Source organism: Haplochromis burtoni, unplaced genomic scaffold (assembly GCF_018398535.1).
Source record: "Haplochromis burtoni strain Fernald_Lab_line unplaced genomic scaffold, NCSU_Asbu1 Contig_611, whole genome shotgun sequence".
NCBI classification, from domain to species: domain Eukaryota; kingdom Metazoa; phylum Chordata; class Actinopteri; order Cichliformes; family Cichlidae; genus Haplochromis; species Haplochromis burtoni.
In genome coordinates this window covers 14,304-42,218 of record NW_024582972.1, presented here as the reverse complement: position 1 = coordinate 42,218, position 27,915 = coordinate 14,304, and the positions used below count along the sequence as shown (strand labels likewise).

The 27,915-nt window shown below is 41.7% G+C and overlaps 1 protein-coding gene across 5 annotated transcripts; it reads left to right on the top strand.

Annotated features, from left to right (window-relative positions):
* The first annotated feature begins 2,248 nt into the window (after positions 1-2,248).
* On the top strand, positions 2,249-27,083 carry wnk2 (WNK lysine deficient protein kinase 2). 5 transcript variants are annotated; one of them, XM_014329716.2, is made up of 30 exons: positions 2,249-3,938; positions 8,759-8,931; positions 9,414-9,634; positions 10,355-10,512; positions 11,122-11,210; positions 11,422-11,641; positions 12,493-12,763; positions 13,614-13,894; positions 14,006-14,896; positions 15,301-15,408; positions 15,829-15,861; positions 16,056-16,172; positions 16,329-16,739; positions 16,911-17,603; positions 18,755-18,804; positions 18,947-19,109; positions 19,202-19,318; positions 19,412-19,582; positions 19,662-19,704; positions 19,806-19,961; positions 20,158-21,014; positions 21,218-21,275; positions 21,386-21,450; positions 21,570-22,153; positions 22,264-22,490; positions 22,584-22,814; positions 22,962-23,036; positions 23,764-23,808; positions 23,924-24,246; positions 24,630-27,083. In XM_014329716.2, exons 1-30 carry the CDS (start codon positions 3,273-3,275, stop codon positions 24,930-24,932), a joined length of 7,800 nt encoding a protein of 2,599 aa, XP_014185202.1. In that variant the 5' UTR covers positions 2,249-3,272; the 3' UTR covers positions 24,933-27,083. The 5 variants fall into 5 exon arrangements, with proteins under 5 accessions (XP_014185202.1, XP_005948721.1, XP_005948720.1 ...); XM_042214797.1 differs by lacking the exon at positions 14,006-14,896 and having other exon boundaries at positions 2,250-3,938; positions 22,962-23,060; XM_005948659.3 differs by lacking the exons at positions 15,829-15,861; positions 16,056-16,172 and having other exon boundaries at positions 16,677-16,739; positions 22,962-23,060.
* The last annotated feature ends 832 nt before the right edge of the window (positions 27,084-27,915 follow it).

The window sequence follows — 27,915 nt, the reverse complement described above, 5'->3', positions numbered from 1 at the left end:
TATATATATATATATATATGTAAAACTCCAGGAATAAACAGTTCCTAAACCACCCACTACATGATGTCATAGCATCATATATTTGTCACCAGTGGATGATGATTACGTTTTACAAGATTGCTTTCTACTACAAGTCAAGTATCAAATTAAGTACGAGGAGCAAGTCAGATCGTTCAGCTGAAATGTCGAACATGCTTTAGGTGATGTGTGAGTGCTACATAAGGCACAGTGAGGATGACAGGACTGTTTAATAATTGTTTTTATGGGCCTTTAGAGCGCCTGTTACCACCCACCAACTGATTCCCATTGCTCCCTGCGTTACCCTGGTGATCTTTGTCTCACAAAGTTGACACTATATAAAAAAAGAAAATGTTAAACTCAACTTTCCTGTTGACAGGTGTGGAGAATGTAAAAATACTTTCACAGTATAGTCTTAGAAAGAAAGAAAGAAAGAAAGAAAGAAAGAAAGAAAGAAAGAAAGAAAGAAAGAAAGAAAGAAAGAAAGAAAGAAAGAAAGAAAGAAACCTTGATACTATACTGTGTGCTAGATTGTTGGGCTCTAAATGAGGGGAATGGCAGTTTCCACATTTTATGGCCAAAAGGGAGGGTAAGTGATAATATTGCAAATATTTTGATTCTGTTGCTTAAAATCAAATTGTTTTCTTCAGTTTGAGACTCCTAGCTTTAGGATTTAAGAGATGTATGGCAATTTTACCTTTTTAGTTATTTATTTATTTATTTTTTACCTCTTTACTTTTAATCAGTGTCCATAGGGACCTCGCATTTTGTGTTCAAATTATAGGAAGCAGAGGGCAGACTGAGGCAGAAACGATTTTCCTCACAATCGTGGACAAGGAGTCAGACCTAGAGCTGTCAGGAGATGAGAAGCACAAGCATCAGCTTAAAGTTTGACAGTATTAGTATTTATAGTATCTATTCTAAAAGTGCATTACACCGTACCTTTCCTGTCTTTATCAATTCAATTTAGATGATACAGAAATTGGGTGAAAAAATGACAATGCTGCCCACATACACTAAGACAGTTGGTCCTCTGATTACATCACACAGAAAATAGGAAACCAGATTTTAGAGTAGAAAAAATGTCACAAGCCAAACGGAGGTGCTTCATCTCCGAATATGGCCTTAAAACTGCAAACATTCATCAGCATATCTGTGTTCACAGCATGACTCGGATAACATTAGATCCATATTTAGTGGTTCCTAGTTATTGCCAAACCAATAAATCAGGACAGATTCTTCAAGATTAGTCCATCACAGAAACAAATGAGGGGGAAAAGATAGCAGTTGAGAAACCAAACCTCAGAGCTCCACGTCTTCAGAGCCCTGCCTTACACAATACTTGGTATCCATAATTGATATTGGGGTCATCATTTTGCCCCAGATCAGGTGTCTCAAAAACTGGTTATGTCCTCCTCTGAGCTTCCACTTGTTTTATTTTGGTCAATTATTTCTTTGTTGTAACAATGCTTTTTGGAAATAAATCTCATAGTGTTAGAAAGCCTGTTTATTTCCCCTTAAATGGTGCCACACTTGTAAGGAAAATGCATTTGTGGATTGAGCAGCGAGTTGAGTGTGTGGGCTGGGCCCTTATAAACTTGTCAAATCTTCCCTGCCAATGCCAAACAGCTTATCCAATACTGACTTCTGTTTTGAGCTTCTGGTAAGTAAGTAAGTAAAATTTTATTTATATAGCACATTTCTAGATAAAAAGATCACAAAGTGCTTCACAAAGTACAAAACAAAAAGTCAGTATGCTGACAACATTTTTTCCACTAATTTTGCTGATACCAAATGCCCTGATTAAAATGATAAATATATTATATTATTTTTAAAATAAAGATAATAACATATTTCGTACATCTTTCAGATCACCATAAAAAGTGTTTAAATACTTTAAAGATATGTGATGTAGACTGTTATCAGATCTTCGTAGTTTATTAATATAATGAAAATAATATTTATGTCACAGAGATAATATGAAAATATGTTAAATATGTATTAATATATGCTACCTTTCTGACTTAATTCCAACTTAATTTTTATAATTTGTTTGTTTTTGTTTTACGATATGGATACAAAGACCCCGTTTAACCCTGTTTAATAAATGTTTAATAAATCCTGTAAGCACAAATAAAATGTCTAAGGGGACTAAAACCTATGATAGCTCTTCGAGAAATACACCAGATGTTCTCATGTGTCGGTCTGTCTGCACGTCATCCATCCGGATGAGTCTGCTGTTAAGACAGGGTCCGGTGCGTGTTATCCGGTAACCCACAGCGTGCCTCTTGGTTGGTAGGCTTTCAGTCATCTTCCCATTGGAGGCTTAGCGCGTCACGATGAGGGCGGACAGCGGTGTGGACCACACAGCCTGTGTCCGGGGAGGGTAAAGGTGCCGCCTAAAAGCGTGCCGAGTTATTGGATACGTGTTGTTGCTAGGGGCGTGGGTTGTGCCGTGAAATGTTCTAGTTTCCCCAAACCTGAAAGAGATGAAATTGAAGAAGAAAACAGCATTATCATCTGGAACGACAGATGCGCTGAGAGCTGTGTGCTCCGACGACGTGAGGCAAGCTGTGCCGCAGTGAGCATAATCTGATAAGCGCTTGTGTCCATCCTGCACTCGGCTTCAGGACGACGCAGGAGAGGAAAAAGTATATGCGGAGTGTGAGGATAGATGGAATTATGCTGAGGTCACACTTCTCGGAGCTGATTCACACTTTCACCCGGAACACCTGCTGTATATTTGCATCCACCGGAGTCCGTCTCGATGACTGACGCGCACTTGCTTGTCCCGTGATGTGTCTTTGGAGGAGCCGGTGCGTGCCACGGTCTAAACATCCCCGCCTGTCCACTGTAGGCCTATAGAACAGCTATTTGTCTGCGGAACAAATCACAGTTTTATAGTAGGCGCAGGATCTTATGCAATGTGGTCGAAACGGATTTCGTGAGCTCATAGGTTAAACTGACAGCGACACCAGGCTTAGGTCGCCTTGCTCTGTGCTGTACTGCAGCAAGGTGGACCACCGGGGCGTGAGGTGGCAAGGAGCAAACATCCTCCCCGCTGGACATTTTTTGGGGGATGTTTTGTGTCCCGAACAAACAAAAAACCCAAGGCCATACACCCTAAACTGGCGAACTGCGTCACCGTGTTGGAGTGTTGCAGGTAAGCAGCGAACTCTTCCACCGCTACGAGAGAGCGGCTCATCATCCTCCAGAAACAATGTCGCCGGTGAGTGTTTAACAGCGTAACCGGGATGGATTCGGTGGATTCAAGCAAAGATCCGCCACTGGGATCCACGTTTTCCTCAGCACCTAATCTGGACTCGGACATTAATGCAAATGCTTGCAGGCCTGTGTATGAGAATGGTACAGACCACAATGTCAACATACAAAACACAGCCCTGCGTGGAGCAAGTGACCCCAGCTCATACCCCTCCACAGACTACCAGGTGCCGGTCCGCCACAGGTTTATTCGGCGGAGCCAGTGGTTGTCAGACTCCGAAGAGCCGCCGGTGGACACACCGGAGTTCGCCAACAGCAGCCCGGCACTCAACATCGACCTGCGAACCATCGTTGACAGGAGTCGGGCGCGGGTTCTGCACGCGACCCGCCTCCAGGAGACCTCGAGCACGGAGAGCCAGGTGGGCCTGAAAGACCTGGCCACAGAGAGCGTGAACGCGGACGAGGAGAAGGGAGGCAGGAGCGAAAGCGAGCCCAAGGCAGAGGTCGTGCCCTCCGATGTCACAGGTAAAGCAGGAAGTGACGAAAACGAAGAGGAGCCCGGAATGAAGGCTGTGGCCACCTCGCCCGGAGGGCGCTTCCTCAAGTTTGACATCGAGCTGGGGAGAGGGTCTTTCAAAACTGTCTATAAAGGTCTCGACACCGACACCTGGGTCGAAGTGGCCTGGTGTGAGCTTCAGGTGGGTTCGCTAATCACTGAGGTCCAACATCAATCAGCCAACACAAATTAGCTGACTATAGGAGCTCTACAGCATCATTGATTGTTTTTCATTCGCTCATTTGAAGGTTAAAAATAAAAAGCAAGACAATAACAAAGATCTTTATATTACACATAAATACCCATATACATGCCAGTCATGTACCAAACTCTCAGGCAGGGTCAGTGGATGCTGTGTTACATTGTTGCCTTTGGTTCTTTCCTTCATTAGCTCAGCCAGGTCACAGCCATGGTTCTGTATATAGCTGGGATTGATTAAACAAGCTGAAGTTACAAGCATTTACAATACATATGACAGGATTTATGTGTGAACACACGCACACATCTATCTGTATTACAAGAAACTTCACTTTTTCACTTTTTTAAAATTCAGCAATCAGTTTACAAGCTTTTATTTTTATAATTCTTAGCCTAGATGTTGCTATTTCCAAACCAAGTTGAAGTAACAGCACATTTCCTATTCAGTAGATTACAAAGATGTCATTTAAAGGAAATCTGCATCCTCCTTGTCCCCTGCGCACATTATTGACTCTTAAGTGAATTGAATTTCATCTGTACCTACTCAGCCATGTCAGCAGATGAACTGAAATGGCACTTTAATTAGTCAGATTTGCTTATAGGCTATATTTTAGCAAGGGGTGATGCAGTGTTTCATATGAGTGACAGCTTGCTGTATCGCTAATCTGTGTATGTGGTAATCTAATGATTAGTTTAGATGCTGCCCATGTGATATACAGATTAGTCTGCAGACAGACCTGTAGACAGTGGCTGCCCTTTAAGGGCTCAAATTGTGCTAAGCTTTTTCAGTCTGCAGATTTATGAGCAGGCATAAGAATAGAATTTTAAAAATTAAGTATTAAGACATTCTGCATCAAAACACAAGCAGAAGCGTCTTTGTTTTTCCCAGCAGATCTTTTTCATTAAACTTAAATAGCTACTACTTCTTGGTGTATGCTTAGTCACTGAATTGGCTTTCACGTTATACGCGGACTTAGACGTTGGGGCCAGTGCACAAAATGATGAGTCACCATCTCATCGTAATCTTAGAAACCTTTTGTGTGCTTTAACTGATCATAATTACAATTATTTCATATAAGATGAAAAACATTTCACCTCATACTCTTGCAGAAAGTGTAGGAAGGCATCTCAGCAAGTCTGGCCCAACAAATCACTGAATTTCTCCCTAATGAAAAAATCACAGCCTAGTTCTGTAAGGTTCAAAGAACTAAGTGGTAGTTACATTGTGCTTCTATTTGCATTCAGTAGATGAAAATGAAGTTCTGATGTAGCCCATTCAGCGTGTCTTCATCTCATTTGAATAGTGAGAACGGCGATTGTCCAAGGCTGTACCACAATGCGTCACTACTGTTTAAGATTAACTTTATTACTTTATTGCATTTGGTTTTCTGATCCTCAACAGTACACCTATCCATATCTTCAGTGCTCATTCTTGTCTGTTAGAAGAGAATCCAACCACTGGGCATATTTTTAAGCACTTAAACACATAATTAACTGGATTTCACAGCAGAGTGTGCTTTTTGAATGTGTGTCACGTTTGATGAGCTCTACAGTAAGTGTATTTGTGCATTATGCGTGTGTGTTTGCATCTGCGTGGTGTCTGAGCAGGTTCTTAGGGGAGATCTAGTGATGATTCAACCATTCTGTCCCTCGAGATGAGGCCTTGCCCTTCGGAGTGTCTCTGTCTGTGTAGCTCACTCACAAAAAAAGCTGCTGTAACTCAGATGCCCTGTGTGGTTTGTACACTGTGTGCGTACGGAGGTAGAAGTAAGAATGAGACAGCAGAAAACATAGATGCTCATAGAAATCAGAAATGAATTAGAGATGAATTGTATTTGAAGTGGAGCTTTTTTCCTGGTGTTGAGCAAACCAGGCTGCCAGTTTTGCTACTTACTTGCCTGCAAAAATGCGATCAAACGTTTGCTGACTGAGTTGTTTAGCCGAAATTAGCAAATTGCCTAACACAATTTAGTAAAATGCCAAAGCACTTTACCACACTGAGAAGTGTCTCACAGTTGTACATTTTGTCTGATGGCTTAGTAATAAATATCAAACAGCGATTTATACCCTTGTGCTGTTACCACACAGATGTGTCTGGAGAGTGAGTCTTGCTGATGCAGCCTTCTGCACCATGAGAGTAGAAACGGGAAAGGCTGGGTTCATCTAAGGACAGCTTATAGTATACGAAGTATTTGATACACAGTAAACCAAGAGTTCTGTATGTTTATATTATTTCCAGATTTGTGTCCACAACATTCTATTTTATTTCTAATATTATTTATTATTTAGTTTTTCATTGTGCACAATTATGTCTCAGTAAAGACAATCCTGGTGCCACACCCTGCTGAGATCTTATCCCTCAAAGCGTCTTCTAATAATTTGTATGAAAATTGTTTTTAAAAAAGGACAATGAAGATATGGGGATGAGGCAAACTGTAATATATTTGTACACCATAAGAATCAGAGTTATGAAAGAAAGTCGGATCTGTATCCTTCACAGTGTTGCATGTAATATAAGACACCTCAGACTGAGCACTGTATAGATCACTATGAGCTTTGCAGGAAATCTGATTCTCAGGTATTTGTCAATAATCAATAGCATGAAATGTACATCAGGTTATTGTGGACCCCCTGGCCTTTGAAACATCAAGTGCACCCGAATGGTTTCTGCTGAAACGTGTCTATGGAGACGGCTCTAAAGAAACCCTGGAGGTCATGCAGTTTTTGGCGTTGTCATAGTCTTTGAGTTGGATGTGCTGTGCTGACAAGAGAGAAACTGAAATGCGGAGGGTGTTTGCTGTCAGCTGTTTTACTATTTATACAACAGTTCAGGGAAGAAAGGGGACAGAATATTGATCCATTATACACAAACCCACTCAGGCTTGTATAAGTAAAGACGTAAAATTCAAAATTTGTGCAATTTAATTCCTAAATCAAGGATTTTCATTATGCTTTGTGGCTTTGTGATTGAAAGGAAAATAAAAAGAAATCCTAGCTCGCTGTTATAATGTCTTAATGGAATTTTTTTTTGTTCCATTATTTACCAGAGGCATGTTTGACATTTATGATTAAAAATGTGATTAAAGCTCACGTTTATCTGCCATGACAGATGTGTCTGTCTCTGTATCACAGCAACAGATTAAACAAGACTTCTACTCATCTGTCTTTTGAAAATGTGATTTCACGAATGCTGTAGTGCTTTGTGTTTTCTACACAGTGGTAATAAAGAGAGTAATTGGTTCAGACCCCATGTATACCCACTCAAAATGCCAAAGCTGCTTTCACTATAAACATGAGCCACAGGCAGCAGAGTCCCATCATAAAGCAATGGGAATATTCAAAGGAATCATATTTGTTCCATTACCATCTCTAACTGAGAAGAATGCATATCTGTCCTAAATGAGAAACAGGTGCAGCGACTTGTTGAAACATTTGCAAACAGAAGTGGAAATACATTATAGAAGGCAAACACAGAGGCTGTACAAAACTAATGAGCTTGAAAGTCAGTGTTTGGTATGTTCACCTTTATTTTGCAGCACTGTCTGAACTATATTAGGCAAGTGTTCTTGTATTTTCTTTAAGCAGTCTTTAGGTATAGCTCTCCAGGCTTCTTGAAGGACATTCAAAGCTCTTCTTTGGATGTTTCTGCCTTTTGTTCTGTTCTCTGTCAACACGATCCCACACTGCTTCAATATATGCATTTCTATATATGTGTTTGCTTTCAAAGAAATAGTTGTCATGTTGAAACTAAAGCTGTTTCTAATCAGATGCATTCCAGGTGATATTGCATGATGGAGAAAATCTGATGGTACAGAAATTCCATCAGTTTTGACAGGATCTCCAACCCCACTGGCTGAAACGCAGCCCCAAACCATAACAGAGCCTCCACTGTGTTTCACAGATGGCTCTCCTTCTTCATCATCATTCATCAGTTCTTGTGTAATTTGGCATACCTCAGCCTTTTCTCCTGGCCTCTCCTCTCCATTTCCTGGCCTTCCACTGAGGCCATTTTTGCTCAGGAATCTGTGAACAGTCCATGAATCAAATGAACATGCATCTCTCAGGGCCTGTGTCAGGTCTTTGCTGCCTTTTTTCCCCATTTCTTAAAGACAGGACTTTCAGACATTGTTCATCTGTTGCAGATAGGTTTTGAGACCTGCAACTTCTTTTATTCTCCACTTGTCAGTGAAGTAAAGTAAAGAAAACACTGCACAACATGCTGAGATACGCAAAGTTTTCACCTAATAGAAAAGATACTATTTTTTGTCTGTCAAACTGTGTTACCTTTGGCAATCTTTTTAGTTATTTATTTTGTAGATTTGACTAAAGAAATGGGCCCAAAATAGGTATTTCAGTCCCAGGCTGCTAGTAAAGTGCCTAAAGATACGAGTTAAAATTGTTTTTTTGCTAAGTTGTCTTCTATGTGTAGACCCATTACCAGTTAGTCCCCTGAGTTGCCTTTTTATGATTAAATGCTTCATAGGTCAGTGTTACATGGCTTAACAAACAAACAAGCAAACATTCCTATGAAAAAAGGACTGGGCTGAAAATCCCTCAGAAAACGTGGAGAACTATTATTTGAGACCACTTTGAAAAGATAGAAGTCTGGCTTGTTGGAAGCAAAATATAAAGAAATGAGGTGGGTAGAGAAAGACAGAGAGACAGAGAGACTAATACTTTTTCTTTATACTCTATAGAAGTAGATGCATAAATAATAGTAAAAAAAAAAAAAAACCAAAACATTTTCTTTCTTCATTTTTCCAGGAACGGAAACTGTCCAAAGCAGAGAGACAGAGATTCAAAGAGGAAGCAGAAATGCTAAAGGCTCTCCAGCATCCCAACATTGTGCGATTTTATGACTTCTGGGAATCACCCGTCAAAGGGAAAAAGTGTATTGTTCTGGTGACAGAGCTGATGACCTCAGGAACACTTAAAACGTGAGCGGCAAAAGAAAAATATTTCCTGTCATAACCTTTGTTTGTCTTTTTTGCTATATTTTAATTTGCTCCCCAAAGCTGTTGAATGGCATAATTTTAGTCATTCTACGGCTGAAATCCAACCAAAAGCTGAAAGATATATTTATGTGAATAAGGGGGTGGATTTTCTTCGTAAAGTGTAATTAGCAAAATAAATGAATACCAAATAGAGGGTAGGACAGAATAGAAAAAGATTTTCAGGCAGTCACAATTAGGAAATTGGTTTGAGAAAAGAACAATCATTAGAGAAGGCTATAACAATTAGCAAGAGAAGAACAGCTAACTGGATATATTTTATAAATGCAGAGGTTACTTGGGGATAGATCTCTAAATGTGATTTCAGCAACTATCATTCAGCATGTTTGAAAAGCCAGTTTTTACTTGTTGTCAACTGGAAATTCTCTATCACCACAATAATATATACATTCTTTATCTTCCAACAGGTATCTGAAGCGCTTTAAGGTCATGAAGCCTAAAGTTCTTAGAAGCTGGTGCAGACAAATTCTCAAAGGCCTCCACTTCCTCCACACTAGAACTCCTCCGATCATCCACAGAGACCTTAAGTGTGACAACATCTTCATCACTGGTCCTACGGGCTCTGTCAAAATCGGAGACCTGGGCCTGGCGACTCTAAAGAGAGCCTCTTTTGCTAAAAGTGTTATTGGTTAGTTACCATGCAGTTGGAAAAAATGCTGTTCTAATGATTTGGGAATTTTCACAGTGCAGAAAGAAACTAAACGCAGTGCAGACACTGTTAGACACCGTTAGGGGTCGAGATTATTTTACCTGATGCATCAAAGTCAAACATTCGCTCTAGTTTTGCTTTTAATTCTTGGCTCTGTTTTTATCCTTGACAAAATATTTCACTGCACTCACCAATCCCACACTAAAATGTGTCAGCGGGTTATTTGTTGCTGTTCAGTACCAAAAATGACACTGACGATCACGGTGGGAGTAAACGAAAACAGTAAATCTGTGTACTGCATAACCAAAATAAGGGAACTTGTTCCTTCTAAGTGTGGGATTTTGTGCCTGTTATGTTTTTTATGTAACAAAACAAAAAAATTCTGTGAAGTGTAGAATTACATTAAAAGCTCAACATCTATGTGTCACTGGATCCGACCAGCTGTGACACAATGAGTGTTTTGAATCATTGGCCACTTTTAAAAAAACATTAACCCTACTTGGTGTAGAGTTACCGAGACTGTTTGGGCTTATTATGAGCTTTTTGACCACCTTAAAGTTGCTATATTTTACTGTCATGTTTAGAAAATTCTTCACGATTTATCAGGCCTGATCAGTTTCTGCTGTTGATGCCACTGGAGTTCAATTAAACCATCAGTAAGTTTGCAATTTATCATCTTCTCTTGCATTAATTTTCCAGGCACTCCAGAGTTCATGGCTCCAGAGATGTATGAGGAGCACTATGACGAGGCCGTGGATGTCTACGCCTTTGGGATGTGTATGCTGGAGATGGCAACATCTGAATATCCCTACTCTGAATGTCAAAATGCTGCTCAGATCTACCGCAAAGTGACCAGCGTGAGTTCACGTTCAAATCCTGCCACTGCTATAATAACTTTCAATCTATGATTACAACAAAACCAAGCTATATCTCAATTTTTTGGTTCTTATTTAGAATGAAGGGTTCATTATAAGCCTGCCACAATATCCGATTTGTTCTGCACATTTGCAGTGATCAAAAGACAGTCAAATTTACATGTAGGTTTGCTTATTTTGTTGGAGTTTTTTTGCCTGCACGGATGCACTGTTGTATTCTTGTGGTGTTCAGGGTCAAACTTGGAAGAAAAAAATAAAGCATCTAGCTGGTTCTGCAGCGCTTGGAACACAGGACCCTGAGAGCATGGGCAAACCTCGGACTAATTTACTTAAATTACTGTTATAATAGACAACAGTATCTATCTAATGTAGCTAATGCTGACACTTTTAATTTGGCAGATGAGAACTGTCCTATTTCTTTTGAAAACCTTTATTCCCAGGGCTCATATGTCTGAAAGACAATGTGTTTAACAGACTCTGTATTTAATGATTTTATACAATGCAGACAGAAGTTTCTTCTGTTATTTCTCCAAGTACTTCTGTTTAAAACCTGTCATTTGGTAAGCTAAGACATGGATTACATTTTTTTAGGGGGTGAAACCTGCCAGCTACAGCAAAGTCCGCGACCCAGAAATTAAGGAAATAATCGGGGAGTGCATCTGTCACAGATGGGAAGAAAGGTAATTGGACCAGAACCTCTATCTCTGGCTTATGATGCATTGTTGTGTGGGTAGAGATTGACTCTTATATTAGCACTGCGTTGTTTTGTTTCTCCTCCTGCAAAGAGACGTCAATACCACTATTTGACTCTGACATAGTTTGTGCTCCTCTGTGTTTTACTGTGCCAGTGACATGTAGTGCAGGTCTGTAGTGTTTGTGTATTTCTTGCAGGTACTCCATCAAGGACCTCCTGAATCACGCCTTCTTTGCAGAGGACACGGGTGTGAGGGTGGAGCTCAATGAAGAAGATGATGGGAAAAAAGCATCCATCGCTCTGAAGCTGTGGGTCGAAGATCCTAAAAAACTGAAGGGAAAATACAAAGACACTGGTGCCATTGAGTTTACCTTTGATTTGGTGCATGAGGTCCCAGAAGTTGTTGCCCAAGAAATGGTAAGGAAATTTTTTTTTTCAAAAAGCAGTGTTTCTCAGTGCTTTGCCAGTTCATGTTTCTTATTGGTGTCTGTTAAAATGTTGCCTCGCAACAAACACCTGGGTTTGAATCCATCTTCTGGCCGGAGCCTTTCTGTCTAGAGTTTGTAAGTTCTCTCTGTGTCTGGGTACTCTGGCTTCTTCCTACAGCCAGTCAGTGAGATTAGGTTTATGGACTGATAGAGGGGAAATGAATTTAAACTCTAACCATAACAAAAGTAGTTTTGTTTGTTTTGTTTTTTTTGTGGTTTGCTATTTCAATTCAGTTTCTGTTATTTCCTGTTATGAGGCAGTTGGGCTATCAGCATAATGATATACAAAGTGTCTAATAATGTTATGGAAGTCATTACATTGGAACACATCTTCTGATGTAGGTCTGATGTAAGGCGTGCGTTACTGGTTTGCAGTACTGCGAAGTGCTTCAGATACCACAGGGCTATGTCTACATAGACACTAGAGCAGGGGTGTCAAACATAAGGCACGGGGGAAAGAATCAGCTCGGCAAAGACAGTCGGGCCCACTAGAGAGCTTTGGGAAAAGGAGGGCATATATTTTCGATTTTCAATTGTATTTTAATCAATTTTAGAGTTTTTCCTGTTGGTAAAGAGCTCCATCTGGGCATTTATATTACATAACAGTAATTATTAATTGTTTAGTTAAAAGTCTTTACATGCCCTTGGTGTAAAAAGTGAGTTTGACGCTCCTGAACTAGGGCAACTGATCACTTGACCTTTTGCTCTTCATGCAAACTTCTGTTAATGCAGGATGGGTAGTTCTGAGCTGCAGTGAGTATCTTGCCTGTGCCTCCATAGGTGGATTCAGGTTTCTTTCTGGATTGTGATGTGAAGATCGTTGGGAAGTCCATCAGAGATCGTGTAGCTCTAATCAAATGGAGGAGGGAGCGGACTGTCTCACCAAATGGAAACAGCGAGACACCCGTGAAGAAAACTCAGCAGAACCTCCTGCAGGTTCCCAGTACAGGGATGCCACAGGGAGCTGCATTAGCTACTACAGATTATGAAGACCAAGAGTCAGAGCAGCAGACTCTGATCTGCACCATCCCCGCTGCCACATCTACCACATGTAAGAAACTGGAATTAGAATATTATGTGAATGTGTGCATTAACACAAAACCTGAAGTTAAAACCAGTGTTGATTTTAAGAGCCAATTTTGACCAGTTTTACTTTTAGTTTTATTAAGAATTTAAACATCTAAGCTCTTTTAGTTTTAGTTGATTCAATATCGCAAGAGCATCACAAACTAAATCTGAAGTGATTCAGTTCACTAAAATATAAAGTGTAAAAGTTTGTCATGTTTTTACCAGTGAGAGTTGCTCCACGTGGTTTACAAAGCATTTTATTTTCCATGACATCAAATATGAAATGCTGCTGCTTTTCCTGCTAAGAGATATTTTGTTGTGTTATCGTGAGAAAGCATAGCTGAGCCTGCCCTCCCTGCGTGTTTTTCAGATTAAATGTGTGTATCTAACCTTACTGCACAAGGAGATTACTTCTGATTGGATCCTACCTATCTACACAACGTAATTAGCTCTGTTTGGATCTCGTATTTCCAGAACGTCTTCATCTCGCTCATATGAAATGTGCTGACAAAAGTATCAACACATGTCATGATAGTTTTTCTCCTTGTGCATTTGTTATCATCTTGGTCAACAAAATCAAACACTGGTTAAAACACACGACACAGACTGTTGCTAAAATAGTTTCAGTGAACCTAAGCGAGAATCAGACATATGGCTGCTGCAGTGTCTGAGTGATGCCAAATTACGTGACATCATTTAGCATTTGAATTTTATTAAGATTCTACTCCACTGTCTCCCACACCCCATCTCTCTTTTTGAGTGTCTGTCCTTCCTGCATATGGACAAAAAGCATCATGGTGAATCATAATCTTTTACATGCTCTCTTATTACAGCTGACAGTGGAGTGAGCTCCACCATGCAATTAGATGAGCTAAACAATCAGCAGAATGGCCCCTACCCAACGCTTCAAGAACCTGTTACCACAACTCAGATTATCTACAGTCCTCCTGCACAGACTGACCCTCAGCTGCACCAGGGGCCTTACCAGCAGTCCACTGCACAGTCCGTGCAGTTACACCAAGGAGCGTACCAGCAAACCGCAGGCCAGCTGCACCCTGGGACCTTTCAACAACCTGCATCACAACTGCACCAGGGGCCTTATCAGTGTCAAACAGTGAGTAAAAGCATTTCATGTTATTTTCATTTTCTCTTTTTGATATCCTTAATGATATTTTTCTGAAATAACGAAAATGTTATTTTCTTTTTCGGAATGATACGTCATCAGCGTCACTACAGTGATCCCTTTGTTTGCCATGAGAACCTGCTCATCACTGAAAGTACTATGTGTCTTAGGCGTGGCAGCGCCTCAATGGTTGAGATGGTACAGTGTAGGATGCAAGCGCTAACTAAGACAACTCCACTCCCCTGCTTGCGTCCGTTACAGGAAGTGTCTCCGGCAAATAGCACAGAGAGTCGAGTGCATGATACAAACTGCCTGTATGCTAACTCTGCCCAGAAGCCGTCATTGTTATCGCCTTTCTTGCTCCCCCATCAACACTCTCATCATGACTCAGCAAGTCATTTCGATTCACCTCACCTTCCCCTTAATTTACAACCTCCTGCAGAGCTGCCTCCATGTGTCCCACGCAGCCCAGGGCCTCACCATCACTGCAAAGCTTGCATGTCTCTCCTCTGCAAGGACAGGACAAAAGGAGGTGGATCACTGGGACACACACACAAACGCACTGACACCACATCCACCCAGTTTGCTCCAGTCTCCAAGCCAAGCTCGCCCACATCTCTTCATCAGCCAAGGTCTCCTCCCTCTCTGCCCACTACCACATCATCAAATTGTCAGCCCGTCGTGGCAGCTTCTCCTTCACATCTTTCTCCACCTTCACAAAATGTGTTCCCACGGAGTTTGTATGAAGGTGGAGATCTCACGCTCCTCAACTACTGTCTCCATCACATTGTCAGTCGCAGGACCAGCTCCCCCACCCTCTCTGATAGAGGTGTTAATCATCCACTACACAACCAAACTGGGGTTTGTTGTTCTTCAGTACGTGAGCATAAAGACAAGAGCCAGAGCCTGGATGCTCCGTTCTACTGTTCTCCAAATGTGGTTAGGAACCTGCAGTTATCATCACATCACAGCAAAGACAGAGCCAATTCTCTGGTGGGTTAGAGAAGAAGACTTTGCATAGCCTGAAATGCCATAGCAGCAGCCTGCTGTATCTTTCCTGATCCTGCAAGTTGCCTCTCTCCCCTGGCCAGTATGTTAGCAGCCTGTTTTTGCTCCTGCTTAATCAACATTAAGTGCTGAATTACTCGCTCAAAGTGCTTCTCTTAACATGTTGGATGGGCAATGATAGATAAATGCTGCCGCTTCCCGTTTCCATTTTAACTGCCCTTGATGAACAATTCCAGCTGCTAAAAAACACCCCTCTCCATTTTCTTGCAAGTGACCACAAATGCTTTGACAAACTAAAGTGTGAGCCACATTTGTTGTATTAAATACAAACACATATTATACAGTTCTACTATCCCTAAAGAAGGTCTCCCATTATGTGTTTCTGACAGACAGCTCCAGCTACGCCAGCCACTGCTGCTAACCAGAGCAGACAGTGCTTTCCAGCTGCAGGCCCAACTCTACAGACACAGAACACTGCCCAGCCCAACCAGGAGCAGGTACTGCATACATCTGACTCTAAAATACCCTGGCAACATCTGTAGTGAGACCCAAAAATCTGAATTATGAAGCGACGGTTTGAAAGTCGCTCATTGGAGCCCACCCAGCTGCCTGTCCTAGCGTACTTGACTAGCAGGGTCTCGTCATTTGACATGCAATATAAAAAATACAATTTCAACTTTTAAATCATAAACTGAAACATGCAATATAATGGAAGTTAATCTGCCATTTGATTTAGTGGTGCTGGCCATTTTAAGTCAAGTAGGTCTAGTGCTGTGTGTGAGGTGGGTGAAAAGTGTATCTGATTTTCCCTTTAATAGCCAATGTGCACTGTACTGTATATCTGTGTATATGTGTGTGATGTGAATAGCTGTTCATGTGGTTTGTGTCTCCTTCACATTTATCTCTCCTCACTGTAGTACCATCTCCAACCAGCTGCTATCCTGCCAAAGGTAGAGCAGCATGCAGAATAACTGAAGCACAAGTCTGCCCGCCCTGCAGCTCACTTGTAACAAAGTGAAGCTGTTAAACTGTTTAATTATTAGTTTGGATTCTCAGTTTCAGATTCATACTGTAAAAAAAACTAAATAAGTAAAAAAAGAAAAGAAGAAAGACAAAACCCCAAACATGTCATTTCCTTCCTTAGCTGTTATCTGCAGAGCAGCCTGCTTCCCACCTGAGTCATCCTGACACCGCTACCAGTTTTCCACAGTTAGTCTCCAGTGCTCCTTCCCCACTTCTACCCCTGCAGATCAGCATGCAGGTGTGTTGTGTTAGCATAGAGAAGACAACAACAAATCTTCCTATAAAATGATATAATAGGTGGCAGGGTAGAGTAATAAATAAGGGGCCTGTGTGAATGTTATTTCTATTGGTTATCTTTGTTCATTTTATATCATTTTCCCTTTTTCTTTCCCAGTTTTCCTCACCATATGCAGTTATTCAAACAGGGGGCCACAAGCCTTCCCCCGTCTCCCCAGCTCCTCTGCCATCTGTCTACAGCAGCAGTGAATCCACTATGTCTAGCACCTATTACTCACGTTCACCCCACCGTCCCTCTCTGCCTCTGATTCCTCATTCTGCCATGCCATCTATGTCTACTCTTGGCACTCCTCTGTCCACACCTCAGCATGTAGCCAGTGTGGCATTCCCCCTCCCATTTTTTGCCATGGCCGTGTCCTCAGCAGTGCCACAGCAGCAGGGCAGCCCCTCCACATCTCAACCAAACCTAAGTTTCCATTCCACTCATCCCTTACCTCTCTCTCAGGTACAACCCACCCCATACCCTGCCCCCAATCCTGAGCACGGTCTGGCTGAGCAGCCTGTCCAGGTGAATATTTCACTCAGTTCTCACTGTAATGGTTGGTTGGATCATAGGAAATCTGTAATGCTAAGGTGGAATGGGTGTGATGCTTGCTGGGCATGGGTTTAGCGACTCAAAGACACAGAGTAGTTGAACTAACTGATGAACAATTCTTTAAATGTGCTTGTTTTCTTTCAGATACAGTCACTCACTCCGCATGGCACTCTGGGAGACTTTCAGCATTTGGGTGCGGTTCACTCAGTTTTGCCTACTGTTCAGACTTCTCTCTGGGGAAGGGGAACAGATTCAGAAACTAGTGGAGCTGGCCTTGACTTAGCAGGAGCTTCTACAATTTCAGCCCCAGTCCCAGCCCCAGCGTCAATCCCAATCCCAGCTAATGTTGATACTCAACCTCCAGCACAAATTCTGGCTGTGGTGGGAGCACAAAACCAACTTCAAGTCCCAGTATCAGCTCAGGCCGCAGCTATGCCTCAAACCACAACCCTTCTTAAATCCCCCACTTCAATCCCAATACAAGTTCCAACAGCAATTCAAGCTGCAGTCTCAGTCCCAGCTCAACCACTAGTATCAGCATCAGGTCCCATTTTGGAGCAAACAGAAGTCTCCTCTGTGAGCATACTTTCATCCAAACCCGAAATGTCAGTCCCAGGCTTGGTTTCAGGCCCAAACACCCTGCCAGCACCAGTTCAGTCTGCAGCTCCTGTTCCCGCTCCAGCTTCTGTCACAACTTCAGTCCCAGCTCCAGTTCTGCAGCCTCCTGGCACCCAGACAACAGTCTCAATACCCGAGTGTTCCAGCCTGCCTGCAACTCAGCAAACTGCAGACATGGCATCTGCATCCAGCACCCCTCATCAAGAGCCCTGTGCAGAGGTAGTGATGAATCCAATGTCTGTGAATATTTGAGAACAATACCAGTTTATACACTTATGTAAATTCTATAAGATTTACCTGTGCTTGATTAAAATTGTCTCTGCAAATGACAAATAAAGTCATGTGAAAAAGAAAGTTCTTCACAGAACTCTTTGGAGATCCATGAAAAAGTAAGTACACCAGCCAGGTGCTTCTAAAGAAAACTTGATTAACTGATCATCAGCACTTGTGAAAGCAGAGGTTTAGGCAGTTAGGTGTGGGGGTAACTCAACGCCACAGTCTTACCAGTTTTTAACATCTCTGAAAATTCAGCCCAAGATCAGACCGTACAATGCTCCAAGAAACTGTGAAGAAGAAAAAAAAAAAACGCTTCTCAGACTCCAGAGGCCTTATTAACCATGTCAGGTGTTAAAGTTCATGAAAGAACATGGCTCCACAGCTTAGGTTCGTTTAGATTACAATACGCCAGCACATCAGTGCAATTCATAGCAGCTGTGTCAAGCATGGTGGAGGAGGGTGATTATTCGTGCTTGTTTTGCAGCTACAAAACCAGAGCATTCATTGAGTTGACCACGGACTCCACTGTATATTAAAGTAATCTAGAGTCACATTTGAAGCCATATGCCTGACAGCTCAAAACTGGCTGAAATTGATCCCAAATGCAGCAGCAATTCTACAACAGAATGGCTGAAAGAGACAAGATGTGTCAGTGGTCCAAAGTGCAGACCTCAACCTGACTGAAATGCTGTGGCAGGACCTGAAGAGAGCTGTGCATAAATGAATGCCAGCAAACCTCAGCAAGGGATACAGAAACCAATTACTTCACATTATTACTACTTCCACAAATGATGGCTCATTGAATATACTGTAGCTCTGTAAAAACTTTCTTTTTCACATGACTGTATTAAAGTATCCGCTGGTCAGAAAGAACATTCAAACTGCAGGATTCATTTCAAATTATATTAACATAAATTTTATACATCAGTCCCATCATGACACCAGCTTTTGAATCTTAGTTTAACATGCTGAGAAGTAACAACACACATTAACCATATTACATTATACATTAACCACAGTAAGGCTTAGTCCCCCAGTGATCCATTATAGGTCCTTCATCGAGGTCACTCACACTCCCATTTTTCTATTTTCAGGAGGTGCTTCAGGAAAAACCAATATCTTTACCCAGTTATGAATTTGACAGGTGTGTATCTGTTATTTTTTTTAAAAAAAAAATCTATTTTATGTCTTTTCAGATTCTGTAGTTTTTACAATTTTGTGTGAGGAAAATGTGCCACTTGGCTGTGAATTGCTAAACTGTCTTAAAATGTTCTTTTCCGTTTTAGTCTCAAGTCTGATATACCATCTGGTAAGGAAACAAGTGATGGCTATGAAAGCTTTGCTAGTGTGGGAAAGGGAGATGGGAAACCGAGGAAACATCACCGCAAGTCTGCCCGCACCCGTTCCAGGCAGGAAAAGACCAGCAAACCAAAGCTGAGCATGCTCAATGTGAGTCTTGGTGACATTCGTGGTGTCAGAATGTACAGTTTCTTGAAATCTTTTATTTTTCAGATTGTAAAGTGTAAGCACTGCTCCCACAGGTTTGCAACACTGGTGATAAAATGGTCGAATGCCAGCTGGAGACTCACAACCACAAAATGGTGACATTTAAATTTGATCTGGATGGAGACGCTCCCGAGGAAATCGCTACTTACATGGTTAATCCAGACTTGTACAATCTAGACTTTGTGTTTAATCATTTCTTAATATTTACATTATTGTTTAACATCTTAACAACTGCATATCTACAGGTAGAGAATGGCTTCATCTTGATGTTAGAGAAGGAAATCTTTATTGACCAGCTGAAGGATATTGTGGATAAAGCTGAAGACATGCTGAATGAAGACATGGAGGGTGAAAGGGACACAGCTTTGAGTTGCAGTCCTTTACAAGTCCAGCCATTTGAAGCATTAGTAGGCGAGGTAAGAAACAAATACATTCATTGCTTGAAATTAGCAATTAGCAGACTGACTTAGCTTTCATCTGTACATTTCTTTGTAGAGTCAGCAGCCTGGAGGATCTCAACCAGTCTATCAGCAAAATGGTATAACACTTTTCTTAGAAAAACATTTACCCATATGCATGTCTGGTAAATCCTTTTTCCTCGTCACTATAACTTTTAAAAAGAAAAAAAATTCTTCCCAGTTCTTCATACAGGAAAGAGATGGTTCATAATCTGCCCTGTAGAGGAGATACCTACATCCAGTCAGGAGACCCCCTCTGACGGGACAACTACGCAGTCACCTGGGAGCTCAGCCGCTATGCACCCTGCTGACAGCACCACTGCAAAGCCCTCCAGAGGTGACTGCAAATTTTCCAATAATATCCAGCAGCTTCAAGGAGCAAGAGCACCACCTTGTGGCAGTACAATGACAGGCATCCTGCAGCTCACATGGGCAAAAACTGATTTCACAATAAATAAAGTAGACCTTTTTTAAAAAAAAAAAATCATAATTCTGTGTAATTTTGATTCTACCTTTTTAAAAACCTTTTGCAGAAGAGGGTTCATCTTCCACAATGTCTGGGGGAAGTGGAGGTTTCTCTTACGACGTGTACGGATTCTGCAGTCCTCCAATAATGTCCAACACAGACCCGCTCCTCCTGGCCACCCTGTCACCTCCTGTGTCTGCACCTCCGACTCTCCAGTCAGTGCCATCAGTGGAGCCAGCAGGCAGTTCAATGCAACACAGCATGCAAGCCCAGACAGCCAGAACACAAACATCATCCCCGCATGCTGCTTTCCCTGTGGAAGATTCGCAGGGATCCCCTCTCGGCTCCATCTCACCAATCCATGCATCTCAGAAGTTGCCTGATATGACATGCCCGGTTTCTATTGCTGACGACGTGCCCTGCTGCCCTCTGGTCATGCCCCTCTCTCTCGATGTGAGCACTTCACAGGTTGGATCTCCGCTTACTCTTCCGCTCCAGGAGCCAGGATCAGTCAAAGAAGCACCGGCTGTCTCCTACGCCCCTGCTGCACGGAGCGAGCGACCACAGCAACCTGTGGTGCTGCATCAGCCTTTTGCCACTGTTGGAGGGACCAAAGTGTCCTCACTACCACAGAGTCCAGCACCATCCCAGCATGGTGCAGGCCCCAGTGAGTCCGATGGTGAAGGAAGACTGGCTCGTAGCGGCTTTGTGGACAGCACCATTAAAACCCTGGATGAGAAACTACGGAATTTGCTCTACCAGGAGTATGCTCCCATGTATCCATCAGGCAGCGCTGCAGAGACACCAGGGTCTGGCACAGAGTACATCCAGTCTCCTCCTGGTCCAGACAGCGCCACAGGAGGCTCAGGAAACAGCACCCCAGGGCCAATAGGGGAGGGACGCTACAGAGGAGGTGAACAGCTGGTAAGTATGTTTTGTACTGTGTTGTACTGTATCCAAATAATATTAATTTAACTGTTTAATATATTTTAGTGTTTTAATGGAGTTCAAGAAAAGGAGCACAGCTAAACTGATCTAAGAGAGAATGACAAATATTATTTAGCTGTTCCTCATCAAGTATTTTAAAGGACAACGAGTAATAGTTTGTATCCTCTGCCCTCTATAAGCCTCAAATTCCAGAGAGAATGGACAGTTTGAGCGCACTGAGTGATTCAGCTGTGTGTGGTACGTCAAACATCGCAACATAATCGGCATCATTATCTCCTAAGTAAAATGAGATGCGAGTTACTTCCTGCAGTGCTACAGTTTTAGTATTGTGGATATTTTCCTTCCAGCGTCCCTGTCAAGAAGACACGTTCCTCACTCTGCTTCATGCTCTGGAGCAAGAGGTCGATTTAAGGTATGTTCTAGAGTATGTTCACACATTTAAAGTGAAGGTAGAGCTGTGTATTCAGCACCATTTTCTTCTTTCACACCATTCATGATGTCATACGAATTCTTCTTCTGTGCTTTTGGCAGATCACTCCTGTTGCCCCTGAAGTGGCCAACAGACGAGATGTGAAGCAAAGGAGCTGGAGCAGCGCTGCCTCACCGGCGCACCCTGTGGGATACATTAGGGACCATGGTCAGTTTGATGCCATGGCTACCTCCACCACAATTGGCCGTTTCTCTGTGGTGAGCACTGAAGATGACATTACACAGAGGACACGTTGTAGCCGTTACTCTGCACCGCCTGATTTCTATCTGGACACGCCTCCTTCTAACGCCAAGCGGGGCTCTTTACCTCGTGCAATGACATCCGTCCCTGTGGATGTCACGGTCCACGCTCGCTTCCTCTCCTCAGATTCAGGGGCAGAGAGCAGCCCTGCAAAGCTGACTCCTGCCACCCCGTTGCAACACTCCCGCTCTGAGCGCAGAGGAAGTGACCTCATGAAAAGGGCAGTGGCCTTTCTCCGTCGTTCTGGTCGCAGCAGCAGCGTGCAGAGCTCTGACTCACCGAGCAGGCATGGTGGGGTGCACGGCTCTGCCTATGGCAGCAGCGATAATGACTCCGAGATGGAGGATTCAGACATAAAGAGAGAACTACAGAGACTCAGGGAGAAGTAAGCATCGCTTGTGGTTTGCTTTCTGTCATGCAGCATGTTTGTATATGAAGATATTTTGTCATTTAGCTTGTAAGTCATTATTATTTTTCTCTCCTGGGTTTCCTCAGACATCTGAAGGAAATCTCTGAGCTGCAGGCCCATCAGCGAGGGGAAGTGGAGCTCCTGTATCGAAGACTTGGTAAAGTTCCTCCTCCTGGCCTGGGAGTTGCTGCACCACATGCCAGCCGTAGAAAGAGGTCCAGCAAGCACAGGCTGAAGCCAGGCAAACTTCTCAGCCCTCTGGTTCAACAGTTTAGAAATGTCACAACCAAAACTGGTGACTCTAGCAGATCCAGTGAGTGGCTTTGCAGAAATTCTACTAAAAGTTAAGAATATGTACTGAAAGACTATTTATCGATGTTATCCTCTTGCATTTGTGTGTCTTTAGGTGCTGCTGCAGGTACGGGTGACAACACAGTTAGTTTAAATGGGTCTCCAGCTAAAGGGTCTTTCCCCACGCACAGCAGGGCCCGGTCATGCACCAGCCACCTTCCCAGCTCAACCTCGGAGCCTGTGCAGACTCAGCAGCCCTGCTCCCTTAAAGGCTCTTTATCTTCTGATAATATTTATGCTGGACTACACGGAGATGGAACTGGCACACAAGTGCCACCGGGGCAAGGTACCACACACCCTGATTCAACAGTATTAATAAAAGAGTATTAATAAAACCATTATTTGTGTTGTTGCTTTGTTTAATAATGTTGGCAATGGAGTGTTTATTCTTCTTACCCTGTTGTCTTTTCCCCTTGATTATGCTCCTCTACAGGCTGGTCTAATTACCCTCAACCATCTGAGAGAGTGACCTATAAATCGAGTAGCAAGCCACGAGCTAGATTTCTCAGTGGGCCTGTGTCTTTATCTATCTGTTTGTATCTCTTCTCTTCCCGCATAGCTTCATATTTTCTGGTTTCCATATTTTCAGTAAAACTCCTTTTAGTTCACAGGGTTTTTTATGTGCTATTTTTTTCCCTGCCTCATTGTTATTAGTTGGTATTTTATTGTATTATTTCATTTCAGAGATGATTTTATTTTATTCAGCAGTTTACACAAATTCCCTGAAAGAGAAGCTGAGAATTTTACCCAATAGCTATCAGTCATGTTTAAAAACTGTTTTTATTTATTTATTATTCAACGTATTTTTATAAGTATTGAGTTTTACCTCACGTTTCACGTGTCTCACTAATTCTTCTGCTCTCTGTCTGTGTGCAATAAGCACTTATCAACTTTGTATTCCTAGGAAATAGACTCTTGCATGTCTCATGCATCCCAAACTACAATAGATTTTCTCGTCATGCTTCTTTCTAACCCTGTATTACCTGTTTGTTATCTGTCACTTTGATATCCTGCACTTTGTAATGCCTTAAACATGGGTCATCTGCATGATTTGCTAACTATACGGATTGTCTCATTTAAGGGGAATGATTGCCTTGTTTATCCATTTGTTAGTGTGACTTTATTCCCTTGTTTTGCAGTGCTCTGTAGCTTTGTTTTGCACCGCTCCCCGTTATTGACCATTATAACCTGCTGATGAAAGCAGCGATTTGCATTAATCTTTTTTTGTTCTGTAGGGGCGACACTGAAGCGACTTTGTCTTGGTAAAGAGCGTGGTAGCAGTATGTAAAATTACAGTCTCATTAAGAATTAGTTTTTCTATAAGTCAAGTTGTTTGTTTCATGTTGTAATCAGGGTATTAAACCAGGTGTTTATATGTGTGTGTGTCTTTTTTAGGGTCTGGAGCTTCAGCAGGGGCTTCCAATCAGTCACAGCAGCTGCCTGGGGGTGTCACACCTCCTCCACATCAGCCGGTGATAGGATTGGCCCAAGCTCAAGCCAATAACAGCAACAACAAAACAGGCACATACAGTAGCACATCTACGAGTGCCCATGATAGCAACCTGCCTGAAGACTTACAACGACTAATGGATGACTGGGCCCAGGAGGTTCTGATTGTCACCCACCGGCCTCGCACTAACTCTTTGAGTATAACTCGACCCCAGCTTTGGGATCAGGATCCACTTCAAACAAGTGAACAGCTTGCTAGGGCTTCAGATGTGAGTGCTATGGTTATTATCTATTCTATAAAAGAGATGTTGCAAATATACAGTGTTTAGATCATGAGGCCTGAAGTGTATAAAACTACTCTAATGGCTATAACTTCAAAATGCCTTAATGTTGTAGGGACTCATTAATTAGAAGAGTTCATTACAGAATACAGTAATACGCTTTCATTTTATCATGACTTGCACTCTGACTTGATTATTGTATTTCATTTCCTAATGCATGCTGGGGCATTCGTTAACATTACTAGAGGTTATTGCCATGCTAGTATTGCAGTACTGTATCCTGCATGTCTACATGTTAGTGTAGCTATTATTGTTTTAATATGCAAAAGTGCTATGTTTACTATTTGCTTTTAACTATGTAACCCTTTTAGTTATCGCCATGGACAGCTTCAGGACCAGAGGCCTGTAGTCTGCCACTGTCCTGGCCTGATGCCCCTGGGTCAACAATGATCGCCACCCCGCCGGCGGGGGCACATCCCTCTTATCAGCATCACTCTCCTGCTCCATTCAGGGCCTTGCCCTCACCTCTCTCTATTAGCCAGTGGCCTGGGTTTTTCTTTCCCCTTCCTCCAGGAGTCTTTGCCTTTCCTGCTGTGGCCTCAGCTCAGGATACCCACAGCTCCATTCCAGCACCATCATATCAGCCAACTGACCCCAAGGCGAGGACTCTTTAATCTCTGTAGCATTGTGTCTTCCAACTCCGTTACCAAAAATATATCTCATTGTAGTTCTAGTCAATCTGTACATAATAGTGTAAATATATATAACCAGCACGTATGTAATCATATGTACATACTCATCCTTAGTCTTTTTGTTATTTGTGTCATTTTGCATCAACATACCTCATGTCCGTATTACAATGCATAATCCTTGAGTGCAGTCCACTTGTAATTAGCTGAATCGTGCATTAAAGTGCAGATTTCTTTTTCTGTATGTGCATTGAATGTACATACTGTATTTCTCATTCATATTGTGTTTTCAGTTAAACAGCTGATGTTTGTGTTGCTCATCTCACTCATATATATATAAGCTGCCGAGTGTATATATGAATTATCGTCAGTCTGTAAATAGCTCCTGTGTTTGTACAGTTACCATTAGATAATCTGTAGGTTGGTGCTGCAGTTACGTGTCTTAATGCAACACCTTATTTGCCACCATCATGCCATCACTGTGAAGACTTGACATCCTGGTCACTAAGGCCAGTCGCTTTACTCTCTCTCAGTCCAAGGATAGGTTTCATTCTTCATCGATGAAATGCTTCCAGCACAAGCGCTTGAAATATCCTTAAGAGATTTGAATGAACTTGAACTTTATCTTCAGGTGGAAAAAAAAACCCACCTGTGAGAGTGCCTTGAAATGCAGTTTCTGTTTTTTGAAGAAAAGCATTTAGATTCAAAGCATACTCTAGATATTCTATATAAGCTTTCACCTTCACAGGTAAATTATGTGATTTGAATAATGAATGTGGATTAAAACATGTTTAATTTAGCAACAAAACACAGCTAAACACTACAATCCGGTGTTGCGGTACATTAAATATCAGAGATTGTAAAAAGATTAATGAATATCCAAAGCTGAATTAGGTTAGCATATACTTGTGTAAGTTTCCTTGTTCACTGAAGTCATGTTCTTGTGGGATTGCTTTAGCACCTGCACAGCAGCCTGCATGACCACACGGATGTTCTCTGAATCCCCACTGAGTGGTGTTCTGTGTTTAGAGTGGATGTTGTTCAGAGAAAGTAATTGAAATCATACATAAGGAGGGCTGAAGGACTCAACACGAGTCAAAATCATAATCATCCCATACCTCTACTAATGCAATCTGTAGCTTTACATATTGTTGCCTTGTGGTTTTTAAGAGATTACTGTGTGGATGGTTGTCGTTTGATAAATGCTGTTGATGTGATAATATTAAGGGGGCACATGACGAATGTGAATTACCGAAAAGCCACAACTGTTTGATGTTTGCGTAATAGGCGTAGGTTTTCAAAATTGTATTTATTAGATGCTGGCCTTTTAGCTCATGCTTATACGTATTAAGGCTAAAATGATTCAAGGATTTCCAAAAAATATAGTGCTTTCACTATTTTAGTCAAAAACAATACTTTAATACATCTCTTGCATAAATCATTTACTCCCTTACAAGAGTTCTGGGGTTGCATAAGTCATTTTGTGTATTTTTGAGTGCAAATGGCACAGTCATCTTAAGAAAACACTTGCTTTTATAAATGTGGTCCCTTGTTTCCCCGTGTAAAACTACACAGTCAGTATGGTAAGCCAAGCAGTTCTGTAAAGGCACGATAAACACTTTTGGGGAACCAAAACAGAAATCTTCTATTTGCAGAATTAGAGGACGCTAAATTTCCCATAATGCAACACACTAGCATCTTTACATCATCAGGGTTGTTATCTTTCAACCTTTAAAAGAATATTTTCAAATTCACAAAACACATTACGCAGACTGAGCATAACACATCATAAACTGAACCTTAAATGTAAAATCATTGGCATGACCCTTTAAAATTGTTTCACTTTTGCACATTAGAGAGTAATTGAAAATGGATTATTTGTCTATAAGGTAGATCTTTAATAATGACCTAGATATTTTTTTTAATCTCCTATGCAGTAGTTTTCTTTGTGCTTTCCACTGTAACTTCTGTCTTTAAATCTAATGCTTGCAATGACAGCTAGATGTATGATTGCTTTTGCCTGCTATATCACCTGTTTTCCCAGCAGTTTCCTGACCTTGTCAGATTGATACCTTCTCAAAAAAAAGCTGTACATACTTGAAGACATAAATAAATTCATTTTTGCTTGACACCACACAATATTAGTCACATACTGCTTTCATTAGTAGTCACAAGCCAAATTGTCTCTGGGTCTTTACTCTTCTCCACTCTAATTCGCCAAAACAGTATTGCTTATTACAAATGAAAAGACAGTTTTGCAAATGCAGTTCTGGGAAAGTTATCACTCTATATTTCACCAAACAGAGGCTAAAATCTATGTTAAAATCCACATTTCACCACTGGTATTTGTATTTCACTAATAATAGGAGATTTCTGAGGTGTTTACTTAAAGTTTTTGTGTATTAGTATCTTTCTGTCAAGCATAATACACTTGACACTGCAGTTTGAAGATCATCCTGATCTTGATTGTGGCTCAAAGAGTTGGCATTTCGTCTTGTAACCGGAAGGTTGCCGGTTTGAGCCCTGGCTCGGACAGTCTCAGTCGTTGTGTCCTTGGGCAAGACACTTCACCTACCGCCTCTGTCAGTCTGCCCCAAGGCAGCTGTGGCTACAACTGTAGCTTGCCTCCACCAGTGTGTGAATGAATAATGGAATTGTAAAGCGCTTTGAGGGCCCCAAAAAGCGCTATATAAATGCAATCCATTATTGTTATTATTATTATTGTCCAAGGAAATCTAAAAAGTAGAACTCCAGAATTACACAAATTGTCAAGGTGTCTTGGAAGCATTTCTAAATAACTGGAGATTCCAAGATTGTTAGTTTAAACAGTTGTGTATATACACAAGTCAATGTGGATGTGTCACCACATTGCCAAGGTCTTAAATAAGGCCAGCAGCCACCCTCAGATGTGAGGAAATTAGTGATGTTCAGGAACAACACTGGATCTACCAATGTTCAAGTACGCTAT